An 18103-nucleotide genomic window follows, 5' to 3' on the forward strand; every position below is an offset into this window, starting at 1 on the left:
TACCAAAATTAATCAATTGTAATTCTAAAAAATTGTTAGATGACACTAATATTTTTATAAAATTTCTTTTTACTTAATTCTAAAGTGGTGAAAAATTATGAAAGGTATTAAATACTACTGGTATTTTAGTTCATTTTATAACCGGCGTTGAACAGCCGAGCCAATTCTGGTTACATGAAGAGAGAAATCACAACCCCTCCCCACGGTAAGTCCGACGACAAGGGGATTCGAACCCCTTGATCTGTCTACCAATGAGAATATAAACAAATGATAATACGATATGAATGACGACACCAGTACTTTGGCCAATGAGATCCGAAAGCAAAATTCGCATCACCCAATCACCGCTGGGATTCGATCCCGGTTCAAACTATTAAAGTTGCCATAATAAAATGAAGAAGTTAAACTGACTGAAATCCATCTAGATAATACATATTTAACTGTGGTAAGGGCTCACTTTGAAATAATAATTTTTCATATTTGCATTTAGTTTCATCTATTTTATATCTGAGTGAAACAAATATTCCTCATTGAAATTTCTTTAATTCGCAAAATTAATAATTGATAAATTTTTGAATATAAATAAAAAAAATTCAACTACTTTTTTTGGATTTTATATTTTAGCCCAAATATAATTCCGATTACCTAATAGATTTTTTTAGTAACTATTAGACTTTTTTTATAATTAAAAAACATCAGAATTTTTTTTTTGCTTGTAATCAGAATGTCAGAATAAAATAGATAAAAAAAACATCGGTGTCCCATCTGCGTTAAATGAATAAGGCATTCTAACTTTAAAATGTATTCGGCACGACTTCGCTTAAAGCTCACCATAAGTTGATAAATAAATATCGAAATACCTAAAAAAAACATTACTTTCCGGTCACCAAATATATATATCAGCCAAACAAATAATTCCTATTGCTTTATACCATTGATAAAATTCTAAAGAAAGGAATATTTAAAAGTATTTTATGTCGAAAAATTAACAACAATATCAAACAAACAAATATATATTAACAAATATATATCAACCAAACAAATATTTCCTATTGTTTTACACAATTGAGAAAATTCAAAAGAAAGGAATATTTAAAAGTATTTTATGTCGAAAAATTAACAAAAATATCAACCAAACAAATATATATCAACCAAACAAATAATTCCTATTGCTTTATACAATTGATAAAACTCAAAAGAAAGGAATATTAAAAAGTATTTTAGGTCGAAAAATTAACAACAATATCAACCAAACAAATATATATCAACCAAACAAATAATTCCTATTACTTTATACAATTGATAAAATTCAAAAGAAAGGAATATTTAAAAGTATTTTATGTCGAAAAATTGACATCAATATCAACCAAACAAATATATATTAACAAATATACATCAACCAAACAAATAATTCCTATCACTTTATACAATTGATAAAATTCGAAAGAAAGGAATATTTAAAAGTGTTTTAATCGAAAAATTAACAACAATATCAACCAAACAAATATATATCAACCAAACAAATAATTCCTATTACTTTATACAATTGATAAAATTCAAAAGAAAAGAATATTTAAAAGTATTTTATGTCGATAAATTAACTTCTCTGAGCTTATACAGCCATTTTAGATCTCCTTATAAAAAAAGATCATTAACATTAATCCCGTGGAGGATCCGCTGTCAATTAATAATCAATTACTTATTTCTCATTTTAATTAATGAACCAAATGACTCAAGGAAACAAAATTTCGCTAATTATTTTTATCTAATAAAAGTTAATTTAACCATTGCTTACATTTCGAAATATTCTTTGATACTTAATATTCTTCGTGGATACTGTCTACAAACTTGGATTTCCGTCGTTTCATTTTAATTAATAGAAAGTGATCGATGCTCGATATTTAGAATTTCCCACCCATATTGTATGTTTAGAATCCTTGAAAATAATAATTAAACATTAAGTGTCACGAATTAATATTTAAGTTACAAGAATATGTTTCTAAACTATGGTCAATTTCATCATTAAAGTTGGGATGAGCAACGAAGAGAAAAGTTAACTGCTTAAGCAAAGATAGAGTCTTTAATTTTCAACTGACGTCCCGCAGTGGACTTATCGTTAAGACACAGTTCTCAGCAGATGACCGAAGTCAAGCATCACTGGCTACGGATCAGCCTGCGTAGGGACCGAGGGTGCGAGATATCGGTCCTCATTAAACTATTCTATCATAAAGTGCTCGACTTCATGTGCAGGTCGTAAAGCTATCGAAGCGAGGGTGCCATCCCCTCTGCAGAGGATTAAAATTGTGATGGCATGTCTTCGGATCATTCTCAGGGATGTTTCCCAGATCGTCGCCAATAACCCATTGTGCAGCTCTAGTGCGACGTAAATGAACTACAACATCAATTGATAAACTCAGTTTAACAACATTGATGTAGTTTTCTTTGTGTGTAGAGTTCTATTAGAAATAAAATAGCTACTTAATTTGGATTAAAGAAAAAAAATCTTTAGTTGACAGTACATCAACTTAATTTTATGCACAGCATGTATATCGATGTAGTTTTGATGTACAAAGATTCTTTTAAAAAATAAATAGTTTCTTGGTCAAAGTTTCCACTAACAAGGGAAACTAGGGAAGTGTGACTCGCCAATTTTGAAATAAACTAGTGGGATGTATGCAGGTGACGAACCTCCTAATGTTNTTTCCGAAGTCTCATTTTAATTAATAGAAAGTAATCCATGCTCAATATTTACTATTTCCCACCCATATTGTATGTTTAGAATCCTTTAAAATAATAATTAAACATTAAGTGTTACAAATTAATATTCAAGTAACAAGAATATGTTTTTAAACCATGGTCAATTTCATCATTAAAGTTGGGATGAGCAACGAAGAGAAAAGTTAACTGCTTAAGCAAAGCTTCACTCAAAGATAGAGTCTTTGATTTTCAACTGACGTCCCTTCAGTGGACTGATCGTTAAAACATGGTTCCCAGCAGATGACCGAAGTCAAGCATCACTGGCTGCTGATCAGCCTGGGTAGGGACCGAGGGTGCGCGATATCGGTCCTCATTAAACTGTTCTACAGTAAAGTGCTCGACTTCACGCGCAGGTCGTCGGGCTACCGAAACGGGGGTGCCATTCCCTCTGCAGAGGATCAAAATTGTGATGGCATGTCTTCGGATCATTTTCAGGGATGTTTCCCAGATCGTCGCCAATAACCCATTGCGCAGCTCTATTGCGACGTAAATGAACTACAACATCAACTGATAAACTCAGTTTAACAACATTGATGTAGTTTTCTTTGTGTGTAGAGTTCTATTAGAAATAAAATAGTTACTTCATTTGGATTAAAGAAAAAAAATCTTCAGTTGATAATACGTCAACTTAATTTTATGCACAGCATGTATATCGATGTAGTTTTGCTGTACAAAGATTCTTTAGTTTCTTGGTCAAAGTTTCCACTAAGTTCAATCCCAGTCTCTGATTTAAAGTTTCAGCCTAGTTCTCTTGCTCAAAGTTTTAAAATAGCCACATAATAAAAGTTTTGAGGGGCCTCCCTGGCGAGTAGTCTTGCTATTCGCCAAACACTTTTTAGCGTAGGGGTCGCGGGTTCAAATCCTTCCGTAACCTTTGATGTATCTTTGTAATCTCTATCTCCAATGTACGCTATTCATTCTTCAATTTGTCAAGGAATCATAAGCGGTCTCTGTAATGAAAATACAAGCCTGCATGCATAACAATAAAATTACATTTTTCAATTTTTTTCAAAGATAATTAAATTCAAAGGACAGCAGATTAATATAACAGCATGTAGATTATTGATGCAGTTTCTTGTACAAAGGATTCTTTTGAAAATGAAACAGATGCTTGATCAAAGTTGCGTTAACGATGTTAATTATTAGCTGATTAACTAAATTTCAAAGCATTGTATATTATTGATGAATTTTCATAGTAGATTGGACTTTTTGAAAATAAAAAATTCCGCTTCATCAAAGTTTAAATCAAAGATAGCATTTTCGGCTGACAGCTGATTTACTTATTTAATAATATGCACACCATTTCTGTAGTTTTCGTTATTTACATCGAATTTCTTCAAAAAGAAATTAATCGCTTGGTTTAATTTTCGATCAATTCATCTCAAATTTTTAGCTGATTAACTTACCATAAGATAGTCTGTAAAAAAAGTTGTAAACAGTACAAAAAATTACGGGAGAAAAGCTAAATTGCAAAAAAATTATTAAGGAAATTATTCTAGGGAAAATATAACTTATATGGAAAAAGAAATAGTTCTAATAATATACGTTAAATATTATCTTGTATGCCGGAGATTTGCATCTATATTGCCCTATTATCTGTCGAATAGTAACTGCAAAATTAATATGTAGACTGAATCAGGCGCATCCATATAGTTTCAATATCTGCTGAATAATCTGTATAAAATGTTGGGTGAATCGAATGTTCTCTATAGGGCCGATAACGACTCATTTACATCGTATTCAGCTAAGATTTGGTTGTAAAAACTCGAGTTTTATTGTTAATAAAGAAAATAAATAAATAGTGAATTACAAGAAATGTAATGTCTTTGAATAATTTACAGCTAGAATGAGTGCCATTTTTCACACGTTGAGAACATGGAACAATATGATTTAGAAAAAGTAAATGCTTCTCATCTAAGCATATTTCAAATGTGCAAAATGATATAGATGAAATAGAACTAAGTCTTCTCTACAGTGCTCCATAAAAGCGAATAAAAACCATTTTCTGTAATATCTATGAAGTAAAAATACTGGTCGGTAAAGGCACATTTACATCTTATTCGGCTCAGATTCAGTAATAAAAACTCGAGTTATATTGCAACAAAGGAAAAAAAGAAAAAATAATGATTTACAAGAAATGGGATAGTTCACTGAATAATTTACATCTAGAATAGATGCCATTTTTCATGCGGTGAAAACATAGCAAGATATGATTTTAAAAAAAACAATCGTTCTCATTTAAACATGATATAAATTTATAAAATATTATTGATGAAATAGAACTACGCTTTCTCTACAGTTTTCTATACTAAGGAACAGTTTCTAGAATTAGAATAACTTGCTACGGGGGCCTTTAAAGGCAAAATATTGGTCGATAATAGCACATATACATCTTACTCGCTTAAAATTCAAATATTGGTCCAATAAAAAAAAATCGAATTATACTGCTATAAAGGGGGGAAATGTAAATAGTGATTCACAAGAAATATAATAAATTCTCTCAATAATTTACAGCTGGAACGGAGAGTTATTTTTCATGCAAAGAAGACATAGCAGAATATGATTTTAAAGAAAAACAAATGCCTATCATCTGAACACAGTTCGAAATTATAAAATGTTATTGATGCAATGGAACTACACCTTCTTTACAGCACATCAAAATAATCAAGACTATAAGATTAATTCAATATTCAGTTTTTGACTTAAAACTTCTGTTGCATTATAGACTTTATTCTTCTCAAAATCTGAAAAAAATAACAGGCATCAGAAAAAATTTCGCAATTAATTACTGCTAATTTTTTTATATATGAAATGTATCTTAATTCATTTCGAAAGCATTGATTTTTAAAACGGTACTTGAATACGGAAATCGACCTCCAGTAATTAAAATGGAATTATCAGTTCCCTAACATACATCAAAAAAGAAAAGAAGATAAATTGGTTTTTGGCGAGCAAAAATCTGTTGAGGTTTTCAAAATACCTGCCAGATTTTTAGCAAAGTATAAAACAGATACAAAATTACAGCTATTAATTTACGTAATTAGAAGAAATATTGATGATTAAATGACATCTCATCATGCCGACGTTAATTTTTAAGGATAAGAAGAAGTATTGTAAAAAAAAGAGGATAAAATTACGAGATAAAAAAATTTGTATTTTGACATACGATAAGTGGGTATCCAAGCTTGCCACCAGTCAAGCCTAACTCTTCACAATCCATCCAACGCAATCAATTGAGTCAGTATTTTATGAAATTTTACAAAAAAAAATCCTTTCTGTAGTTCTACGTGATAGATACATTTCTTAACATTCTTTTTCGAAAGCATTTTTTTAATCCGTTAAGTTCCAAAAATGGTTGATATTCAGAAGTTAATATCAATCGAATACGCAAAATATAAAGCGTCCACTTTTGAACTGTTTGATGCATAGAATGTAATCATAAGAAAACCAGGCCCACCTCCAGGATTAGGAGGAGTTAAAGGGGAATATTTACGAATACTCGTGCAGAGCTTAGGTTAAGTTTTGATTATATAATGATATGGGAGAAAAATTAAAAAATGGAACAGCGACGGTCTGTTGAGGATTTCTGCAAAGGAAAGGGGCCGATTTGATGGAAATTCAAACATATCAGTTAATTGATTATTCAGAATACTGAACTAGATCTTTGGTTTAGTTCGCCTATACCCTGTCCCGCCCCCATTTCGGGGCATCCAGGGAATACTGTTGAAAGATCGGTTTAGGACAGATCCTCTATTCTGTTTTCAAAAAGTCTCTTACAAATCTCTTCAATTCCTTTGTTTAGTTTCTTTTGGTTCCAGTTTCTTTTAATGGTATCAAAGTTGAAATTTCTCGGGAAAAATTTAATTCTNTCAGATTTATCTGAGTATGTCAGAAAGAGTATGTCACATTTAAAGTATGTCACAAAGAAAAAATATCATGTTCACGATTTTTTCTTGCCTTTTTAGGGTGTAAAAAAGAAGAAAATTCATGTAGAAATAGTGTGCCCCCCAAAAATTTTTTAATTTGTTTTTGGCCGCCTAATTGGCGTTTACTTGTAGAATTGCTCATACATCTTATTCGACTAAAATGCAAATATTGGTCCAATAGAAAATCGAATTATACTGCTATAAGGGATAAAAAATGTAAATAGTGATTTACAGGAAATGCAATAAATTCTCTCAATAATTTGCAGCTGGAATGGGGAGTTATTTTTCATGCAAAGAAGACATAACAAAATCTGATTTTAAAGAAAAACAAATGTTTATCATCTGAACACAATTCGAAATTATAAAATGTTATTGATGAAATAGAACTACACCTTCTTTACAGCACATCAACGTAATCAGGACTGTGCAATTAATTCAATATTCAGTTTTTGACGTAAAACTTCTGTTGCATTATAGGCTTTATTCTTCTCAAAATCTGAAAAATAACAGGCATAAGAAAAAAATTCACCATTAATTACTTCTAATTTTTTTTATACATAAAATGTATCTTAATTCATTTCTAAAGCATTGATTTTTACAACGGTACTTGAATACGGAAATCAGCCTCCAGTAATTAAAATGGAATTATCAGTTCCCTAACATGTATGAAAAAAAAAGATAAATTGGTTCTTAGTGTGCGAAAATCTGTTGAGTTTTTCAAAATATTTGTAAGATTTTTAGCAAAGTATAAAACAGATTTATTTACGTAATTAGAATGATATAAAACAGATAAGTATAAAACAGATTTATTTACGTAATTATGATTAAATGACATCTCATCATGCTGATGTTAATTTTTAAGGAAAAGACGAAATATTGTAAAAAAAGAGGAATAAAATTACGAAATTAAAAAAATGTGTATTTTGATATACGATATGTAGGTATCCAGCGTGCCACCAGTCAAGCTTCTAGTACTAAATTACGTCTCTTCACAATCCAACGCAATCAATTGAGTCAGTATTTTATGAAATTTTACAAACAAAAAAAATCCTTTCTGTAGTTTTACGTGATAGAAACAATTTTTAACGTTCATTTTCAAAAGCACTTTTTTAATCCGTTAAGCTCTAAAAGTGACAGATATTCCGAAGTTAATATCGTTCGAATACGCAAAATAAAAAGCATCCACTTTTGAACTGTTTGAATGTAAGCATAAGAGAACCAGGCCCACCCTCCATGATTTGAGGGAATTGAAGGGGAATATTTACGAATACTCGTACAGAGATTAGGTGTAAGTTTTGATTATATAGTTAATAATGATATGGGAGAAAAATTATAAGAAATGGAACAAAGACTGGTTGGGGATTTCTGCGAAGAAAGGGGACTAATTTGATGGAAATTCAAGCATATCGCCTAATTGATGATTCAGAATACCGAACTAGATATTTGGCTCATAATAAGATTACCCAATAGCCCGATCTTGTTTCAAAGCTTAACGCTCTTTTTCATATTTTTAACTACAGATCCCTTATACCAATCGCAATATTTTCTAAGACAGAAGTTCTCTTGTCTTCTGAGTTGGGATCATCTTCATTGACAAAACAATAAAATATATACTTGTAAGATACATTAAAAGTATGAAAAATGCAATAGGAAAGCTGTTAACTTATATAAACTCTTGTTTTTCTTCTTGTATTGCCATTTACTTTTTATTTTATTTACTTACTTAGCTTGGTTTCAATAGGTTATCCCCCATACTCATATATGTACAGTTAAGCTAAAATAGTTTTATAAAAAAATTATCAATAAGAGTCATCTTTAATAGTGACTTAAATAGTTATTCTAATGTTTCAATATATAAAAACTTCTCTTCAAAAAATTTTCTCAATCAAAATAGGTTCAAGTATTAATTTAAAGGAAAGATATACGAGAGTTACATCGCATAAAACAATCACTTACCTTGCCTTTTCAGAATAAAAAACGCCGCTATAATAACTACTCAATTGCACACCTTCTGTCGCCAAGCCGCAACAATTTAAGCGAAAGATAAAATGCGGAATAATTTTATTAGGAATTCATCAGAGCGGAATATCACATTATTTGTCACTATTCTGCTGATTCTTCAAGCATGAAATAAGTCAGATTTTACTCGAACAGAAACGTTTCCTTAAACAACTAGGAAATCATCTGAACACGTCGAACTGTTTTAAAAATTAAGCTCTTCATCTCCCATGAAATCGCTATTTTTAACCATGCCTTTTTACCCTCGACGTACATAACCATTTTTTATAGATTAACATATATATCCGTCCGGCATTACTAGCACAGTCATTGGTTAAATGCCGGCATTTTTTTCGTATCACCAGTTCTGCTACTTATCCACACAAAAAAACTAATAGTAAAAACTTTTCATTTCTTACGTTTAGAATTAATAAACTAAAAGTAACAATTGCTTTTTAATTGTTATTGAAATTTGGTCAAGGTTGAAATAAAGAAAAAAATTACTAGTCAAAAAAAAGTTTGTATAGTACATAAATGAATCAAAAACCAGTTTTCTTAGTTTAACGGTCATGGTAAAGATAACAGGAGAAGTAAACACAAACTTCAACGGGGATAAGTTGAATCGTTTCTAAATTATAAAATTTCAAGAAAAAACATATTTTTAAAATTCAATTTCTCAAGAGCTATTCGACTAATTCTGCTCAAATTTTGGATTTTGTCATTTAACATTACATAGCTCAAAATTATAATGCTTAAACTTTAAAATTCAAAATTTTTCTACCATTATTAAATAAATTAATAAAAAATCATAACTATAAAAACAATCATAATTAGTAATAAAATTATTAAATTTTTTAATAATCATAGTTATTGAAAAATATTTTTGACGTCGAGTTATTTTTGACTCATTAAGTCTTATAAATATGTGCAAAAGTTTGTATTCACTTTTGCAAAATAAGCAAAAAGTTAAATTAACTTTAAAGGATATATATTTTCGACAACTCTCCTGATTAAACTATCGGGGTTATACTTTCCAGATTGTAGCTACCCCTTATATTTCAATAATCAAGACTTAATAATCAGTTTAAAAAAAAGTTTATTTATAGAAAGTGTATTTTTGTGTCTGATACCGTTACTTGATAATTACTAATTAATAATTAGTACATATTGGTCCTTTAAACCATTCCTCATATTTCAGAGGAGATCTGAATGAAAGTATAATCATTTTAACGAAAGTTAGTTAGGGTGATTGTCTTTTTTATTTTGAACACAACACATCAGATATTAAGCTTTTAACGAACATAAAAGGAAAGGTTAATTTATTTGGCACACTTTTACAACTCGGCCACGCCTTTCCTATTAAGAAACAGAATGGAAAATTGTTTTACTAAATTCGTTTATTTACAAAATATTGAAATTAAATTAAAAAGATATTATTAAAAAAAATTTAAAACAATGCAATCTATTTTTTTCAAAAAAGTTCAATTTATTTTTTGAAAATAAATAAAACAAGAAGGGGGGAAAATTAGGTGAAAAAGTGTTTAGGTTTCTAAACTTTTAAATTGTCCACAAAATAGTGAAAGCTTTTAATATTTTCCTTATAAATACTTTTGCTCGATCATAAAGCTAGATTTTATAAATACGATAGCAACATGCACACAAAAAGAATAAACATTCTGATTAAAAAAATATATAAAACTAAATATAAATGTTCTTGCCTCAAAGAAAAAAATTTTGCGTGATAACGAGTCAAGGACAAGAGGAAAAACACAAATAATTGTGTTGAATTATATAACCTCTTAGATTACGTCATGAGATGACGTCATAAGCTCTCATCCCAAACAATTCTGTTTCGCTTCATTCAAACAATGTGTAGAATAAAAGAATGTTTTTCTTCTTATTTTGATAAGGTCGTCTAATGGAAGTAATTGTTTCAAAGAATCGAATTATCTAGTCCATTTTTGATGATTTTAAGTGCTTGAAAATGGATACACTGACCATATTGATTGTATCAGTGTTGGTAATTTTTCTTTCCATATGGCTATCAAAAAGGATACAAGGAAGAAAATCATTACCAGGACCTATAGGACTACCAATTGTGGGCTACCTACCGTTTTTGACGAAGAAAATTTACGTAAAACTGACACTCTTGGCGGATACTTATGGGCCAATATACAGGTTAGTATCAAGTTTATTTTTTAGTACGTTGTGTGATACGAAATATGACCTTTTTTATTGATCAATGATATTGATCATAATGTAGGTAATTTTTTAAAGAACTAAATTATGTCCATCCGTTTTCGGTGTCAAGATTTCAAAAATAGATACATTGGTCTTTTCGATTGTCTCAGTGCTGATATTTTTATCTCTGTATGGCTCTTAAAAAAAGACAGGAAAGAAATTTATAGACAAGACTAATCTGTCTACCAATTGTAGGCAATTTACTATTTGTGATTAAGAAATTCTAGGTAAAACTGGCACAATGGCTGATACTTATGTACCAATATACAGGTTAGATTTTAGGGATTAGGTTTTTCTTTTTTACTCATAATATGCGTGAAATAAAAAAAAACTTTTCCTTTATATACGAACAGTGATAAAACCGTTGATATAAGTAAATTTTATGAACTGAATTATGTAGTCTGTTCACTTTTGATGGTATTTGTGTCAAGAGTACAAGAATCTTGACCTTTTTTATTGTCTCAGTGCTCATAGTTTTTTTCTCTGTAAAACTCGCAAAAAGGAGAAGAAAATTGTTAGATACAGTTTTTGACACAGAAAATTCACAAAAAACTGACATAATTGTTTAAAACTTAATGTACTGCGCTAAAAAAACGGTCCACCCTGAATAACTTTTGGTCTTCACGTTCTATGACTCGTTCTTAATGGTTCGAGTAAGTGACCTCAAATATTCTAATTTAATAGTGCAGACGATGTTTTCAGTTACGAAATCAGACACAAAAATGTACTTTCTCTGAATAAACATACCTTTTTTTCGGATTGTACTTTTGACTCCAAAATAAAGAGGATAGCCGCAATTTGAAAAGTATGGTCCCCATAGTTTGGTCAAGATAGTGGTCCAAAGTTCAGACCATTTAATATTAATTTTATTTTTTGAGTATTTCTTTAAATCTCCAGTTTTTCAAGAAAATTGAAAATTTTTGCACACAATTATAAAGCTTGCGACCCAAAGATAATTCGACGCAAAAAATAAATTTCAGTAAAGACAAATTATTTTATTTAATATTAGCCGAAACAATTTTGAGTTGTAAAGTATGAAAATTTTTGCAACATTTTGAAGTATTTAATTTCCATAGCAAAATACAAAATTAGTGCGAAATCGGTAGAATACATCTTGAAAAATCGAATTTTAAGAAAAGCGTATATTTAAATTTCCATTTCTCAGAAACTGTTCGTCCGATTTCTCTTAAGTTTTTTATTTTGCCCTGCAAATTTAAATACTTTAAAATGATGTAAAAAATGTTATATCTTATAATTTAAAAACTTTTCTGCTGCTATTAAATAAAATAATAAAAAATAATAAATATTTACTGAAACTTTTTTTGCGTCGAATTATCTTTTGGTAAACGAATTTTATAATCATGTGCAAAATTTTTTTTACTTTAGCTTTAAAAGTTTTCGAGATATGGCGAAATACGCAAAAAATAAAATTAACATTAAGAGGTACAAACTTTGGATCACTCTTCTGATCAAACTATGTGGACCATATTTTCCAGATTGCGTCTATACTTTGGGGGTCAGAAAATCAGAATCCGTCGGAAGAAGTGGTATGTCTATTCAGGAAAAATACATTTTTGCGTCTAATTAATTACCATATTTAAAGTCACCCCCTCGAACTTATAAGAATGAGAACGTAAAAATCCGATCATTAGATGAAAAATTATTCAGAGTAATCTTTTTTTTTTCTTTTTTCCTTTTTTTTTTTTTTTTTTTTTTTTTTTTTTTTTTTTTTTTTTTTTGCTCAATCTATTTTATGGCAGAAATAAAGGAAAAACAATTAGAACTTTCAATGCGTTGAAAATCGAATAAAACATGCTATAGAAATAAATAAACCATGAAGTACAAAAGTTTAGTCAACTACATCAAGTTAAAACATTTCACAAGAATCTGTTCAGGAATTTGTAAGATGTCTCTAACAGAAATTTAAAACATTTTACAAATGTAACATTAAAAAAAATATAGGTAACGTGATATTTGCTCCCTTGAACGAATATGTATTACTGTATTTATACATCTGGCCTAAAAAAATTGCCTTTAAAATCCAGTTAAGAGAGTACTGCAGTTTTAAATTTAGTTACTATAGTTTAAGAGTCTTTCTAACATGCAGAAAGGGATTCAGTACTACTAACAATTTTGAAAAAAATAAAATGATTAGTTTTTGTTTTTTTTATTATTGGAAGAATCTGAAGAAGAAAAAAATTTTGTTTATAGTATGGACGTGCAGCTTTTTATTTAAAGCTAGGATTAGCGGGAGCAATTGCAATATTTTTTGGTGGGGTGTATGCAAACTCATAAATATATCTCTCTTTTATTAAACCCGGCGAGTTTTTTTTTGTTTGTTTGTTTTTGTTTTCTCATTTAAAAGATTTTTGCAAAAATTAAATTGTAGCACTGATCACTAGATATATTATCAGGTGGCTGACAATATACTTTTAATCAAAATCAACTAAAATATAAAATTAATGCAAACTCACTGCCCAGAATATCCTTTCTAATAATTCATATCCATATTTCGATGATTGTGCCTCTCCTATCCCTCGTCAGTTTAAAAAAGCAAATCACTTATTTCCCTCCAAACGGTCCAACGGCGTCGGTAATTTTTCTAAAAAACACTTTTTTGTTTTCAAATTTAATTGTTTTGCAATTTTAAACTCTATACAGCATTACAAACCATAAAAGCTTACTTTTTTTTGCAATTGCGAAACAATATATGCAGTATCATAAATGAAGACGGTTTCTATCCATAAAAGCTTATTCTGAGGGCAAAACGAATTTCGACGCGAACATGAGCAGTTTTTCTACCACACGCCTCATCTTCACTGAGCAATAACTCTCGAGGAGAATCGATTTTCTATGTTAATGATTTGCCAAAACTTAGTAGTCCTCAAAATGCAACGCATGGTGAACAAATCGTCATTTTTGTGAGAAATGGGCAGAAACCGTTCTTCCCCCTTGATCCTCAACTGAATATCTGCACCTAACGTCATTGTGGGTAAATCGTCGCATTCGTCGATTTAGAAGTTGATCAAGTTCGACACCCACTCTCATAACATCGCTTACAGGCTTCCAATTAAATCTGATTTTAATCACAAGGTCGAGTATAATCGCGTATTCTTCTTCTCGAGTTGCATGTAACCAATCAATAATCACGTGCCCGAAATGTAAAATTGCTTTTATGGTGGAAAAGTAGAAAATACAATTTTAAAAAAATACAAGCACATTTTTCCTGTCTTATAAGAGAAACAAGGTTGATCGAAATAATCATTTATTATCAATCTCATTTTTTTCACAGTATTCGTATGGGAAGTCGAAATGTTTTGGTGATAACTGATTTCAAACTCATAAAAGAAGCTTTCGCAAGTGATGCTTTCATGGGAAGACCTCCTGATTTGCCTATTGAACAGAGTGAAACATCTCAAAGTATGTGCTAACTCTTTCCTAGAATGCACACTATTTTTCCACCTGATTAATAAATAAAGCCTAAAACTAAAGGGAAAAATCAATTTAGAAAACGGTAACCATATAATGAAACAATACAGAATTTTATTACCTATGATTCTATAGTCACTAAACGTTAAATTAATGTTTAATTTTGCAAACATTTTTTGTAATGCTCATGAAATTAATAAATAACTGATTTCTTTTTAAATTTATAAATATTTTAAAAAGTAATATTAAGATTAATTCGAATAATGCAAATTATAATACTACAATATATTTTGACTATTATTGTCATAGCTTCCTTTTAGAGAAAAATCTAAAAATGTTACTGAAAGAATATTAGGATAAATATGAATTTGGCTGAATTATCAGAACAGAAACGGAAAGAAAGTATATACAATAAAATGATTTAATTTACAGATATGCACAAACTTAGGTAGAATAATATTTATTTCACATTTAAAAATTGCACTTACCTTTTATAAAATAGAATATATTTAAGAAACGATATTTTTTAACTCGCGCAATTTCCAACCTTTTCAAGCTTGAAAAAAAAGCCAAACGTGCTTGATTAAAAGGCCGTGTTTGGCAACTGACTATTTCAAATTTTCGACAATATTAGATTCACGGAGGTGAAAATAATTCAAAATAATCAACCGAAGTTGTTAATGAACGCAATCTCGGTGTCTGGTATTTCTCTTTATTGGTGTTAGGATTTAACTACCCTATCTTGAGTGTAGATGTAAGCTCGATTAGTCGTTAATCTGAAATAAAGTATCCTTTCACACGGGTATTTGGGGTTGTTGAACACATAACTTGGAAGAGAATTACTCCACAGTTTTTAATTATAAGCAATATCAATAATTTTGAATAAATGTATTATTTTACAGAAAGCGAAGCAATAATAGGCTTGCCATGGAAAGAACAAAGACGATTTTCATTGCACATGCTACGCGATCTAGGCTTCGGGAAAACCAAAATGGAATCTCATTTAAAAGTAAGCATTGAATTTAGAATAATAGGTTTAATTTGCGCCATTAAAGTCTATACAAATTTTTATTAGAATCTTCAAAAATTCGAAAGAATTATTTTTTTAACATAGGTTTTTCTTTGTTAAACGTAAGCTATGTACAAAGTGCCTTAAATTAGACCACTTTTTTTTAAAATAAAAATGACAGGAAAACGGCTAGCAACAACTCTTGGTCATGTGAAAGTGCATAAATCGTCTTCCTAGTATTCCTGATTTTGGTCCAAAAATGTTTTGATAGACAGCACTAAAAAAAGCAAACCTATAAATAAATTTAAAAAAAGCAAACCTATAAATAAATTTAAAAAAAATTAAAGAAAAGGATTGAAAATCACACGGCAATTTTTAGAAATCTTTCAAGGAATGAAAATCAGATTATGATATTTTCGAAATGTCCATCATTAGCCACAATCTTGTTTTAATATAAGAAGGAAATTTGCATACAGTAAAATTCCCGAAAAAAATTAAAGGGAATCGCAATGCTGTCAAAATGTTTTAGAACTTAAACCAGGAACTCGAGGGGGGGGGGGATATTTATGCCCTGTTGCATAAATTTACTGCAAGAATGTATTTTCCTACCTTAAATGTTTTCCTGATATAATTTTTTAAAAAAAACTGTCTGTATAATTAAGTACTAGAATATGTAGCAGGTTCAATTTTATTCCATTCCATTCTTATTTGTCTTCAATGTCATATCGAATCATATGAATCTTCGAATCATATGCAAAAGACTACAATAAACTTGGTATAACTTCTACGAAAACGAACTAAATGTTTCAAAAAGTGTTCATTGATCTTTTACCAATATTATTGTGTAAATAGTGATACACATCAGCCAAGGGTACCACAGTTTCAAGACAAATCGTGTACAGACGTTTGAGAAATATTGATCTATATATATACTCTTTAGCTTGTCAGATGTGTTGCACTCACGGCAAGTCATTTTCGCAGCGATTATCGAGGAGTAGAGATTATGCAATGCGGATATCGTCTTAGAGGGGTTTATGTGATGTTTTCGGACTAGTCCAGGTATAGCTTGCCCTCAGATTCACTTCGGACTTTCACATGGAGAAAGCCAGGTACCCGTTACCAACAGGATTCAACAGCACCATAACGGTGGTGCAGAATTCCTCGTTTGAGGTGGAATTATCGGAATCAAATTGGAAACAAGACAAATTTATCTGGACATCATACTGGAACAACATATACGTTAGTTTAGGGTTGTCATGGACGCAGAATTTGTGTTTATGAATATCAACGCTCGCTCTCTCCGAGCAAACATCCTGAACAAATACTGTCAATGTGAGGATACCACCCACATGGAATGGCCAGCCCGTCATGGCTTGAAGTCAGTCAACCACCTTCAATATGTGCTCTGGAACTTTGGAGAGCATTGCTTGATGTTTGGAGTATCTTCCCCAAGATCAGCTCGATAATTTGATACTCAGCATGTACGTTGTTCGGATTGTATTTCACCAAGTGGGATATATTAATGTATTAACCATCATGCCAACTATGTATTTTTAAGATTTTCTAAAAGAGATATTTTTTATGATTGTTCCATGGTGCAAACATCGTAGTTTTTATGAATGGTATACACACATATTTTTTGTTTTTGTTTAAAAATGGACTTTATGAGTAAATTACGTTTGCTTTGTTTCTGGACCTTTATTTGCCGCTCATGACATTATCGTTAATTTATGGACATTAGTGCATTTATTTCTCTTACGTACTCTTAGCCTGAAAAGTCATTAATTTATCACGTTTTCATTTAGTTCCATCAAAATCATTGGCAGAATCAGACGCCATTTTCTTAGCAGCAAATAAAAATAAAAATTTCCCTAAGGAAAAACCGAAGAACTTGAAAAAAATCTGATTGGGATATCTTTTTTGGGATACCTCAGAATATTGGGATATCTTTCAGACCCAGAACGCGCCGAACATTTGAAGAAAAATTTCTCAATAATTTTTAACTTCTATTATCAACAAACTTGCAACTGATAACTTCCGATTTCGCTCACGCGTACTATTACAGATGTGTGTATTAAGGTAAAATGCATTTCTTCTGTCTTCAATTTATTACAAATTGAAGTGAAGTCAACATTGCTTTCGCCATTCCAATGAATAAATGTGAATTCAGAATGTACAGAACTATAATAGTTATAGAATATTCGTCTTCGTTATAGAATAGTATATATTTCTGTATCCATATAATCCGGAAAACAAAAATAAAAAATTATCCAAATTACTTGAAATAGTTGATTTGTGCATATTCTTAATTACTTTTTATCGTTTTCTTGATAAGTATTTTTTAGTTTTGAAAGAATAACTTCAACTAGCATTCAGCTATTCTGTTTTTAACTACATATTCAAATTCATATTCGCGATCGCAACGAACTATAGGAGACGTTGTTGTATGAGACGCATACCTGCGATTTCTATATGAACCGTCATTCAGTTACTCTGGAGACGTCTTTAATGTAGCGTGTAGCATTGCAACGTTCCTTCTTTAATGTGGCTTATTAAATTTAAAAAAGAAAAATGCTTGATCTTCTTTCTTGTACAACCGAAAACAAAATGGTATCTCTTTTTATTAGAGAAGGAATAAGGGTCTCGATTTGAGTTAAATCTACGATTTGAATTAGTTTCGTTTCTGATATTCTTATAAGAGTTAAAACCTAATGCCCGAGAAATAGTATTACTAAATTTAATG

The 18103-nt window shown here is 30.2% G+C and overlaps 1 protein-coding gene across 1 annotated transcript in view; it reads left to right on the forward strand.

Annotated features, from left to right (window-relative positions):
• The first annotated feature begins 10503 nt into the window (after positions 1–10503).
• Positions 10504–18103, forward strand: part of LOC107449141 (cytochrome P450 18a1) — a 23899-nt gene continuing 16299 nt past the window's right edge. Inside the window, exons 1-3 of the mRNA XM_016064582.3 lie at positions 10504–10859; positions 14215–14342; positions 15254–15360. Of these exons, the coding sequence (XP_015920068.1) occupies positions 10666–10859; positions 14215–14342; positions 15254–15360 (429 nt within the window). The 5' untranslated portion in view covers positions 10504–10665. The remainder of the gene's footprint in view (positions 10860–14214; positions 14343–15253; positions 15361–18103) is intronic.

This window comes from Parasteatoda tepidariorum, chromosome 5 (genome assembly GCF_043381705.1).
Source record: "Parasteatoda tepidariorum isolate YZ-2023 chromosome 5, CAS_Ptep_4.0, whole genome shotgun sequence".
Lineage (NCBI taxonomy): Eukaryota > Metazoa > Arthropoda > Arachnida > Araneae > Theridiidae > Parasteatoda > Parasteatoda tepidariorum.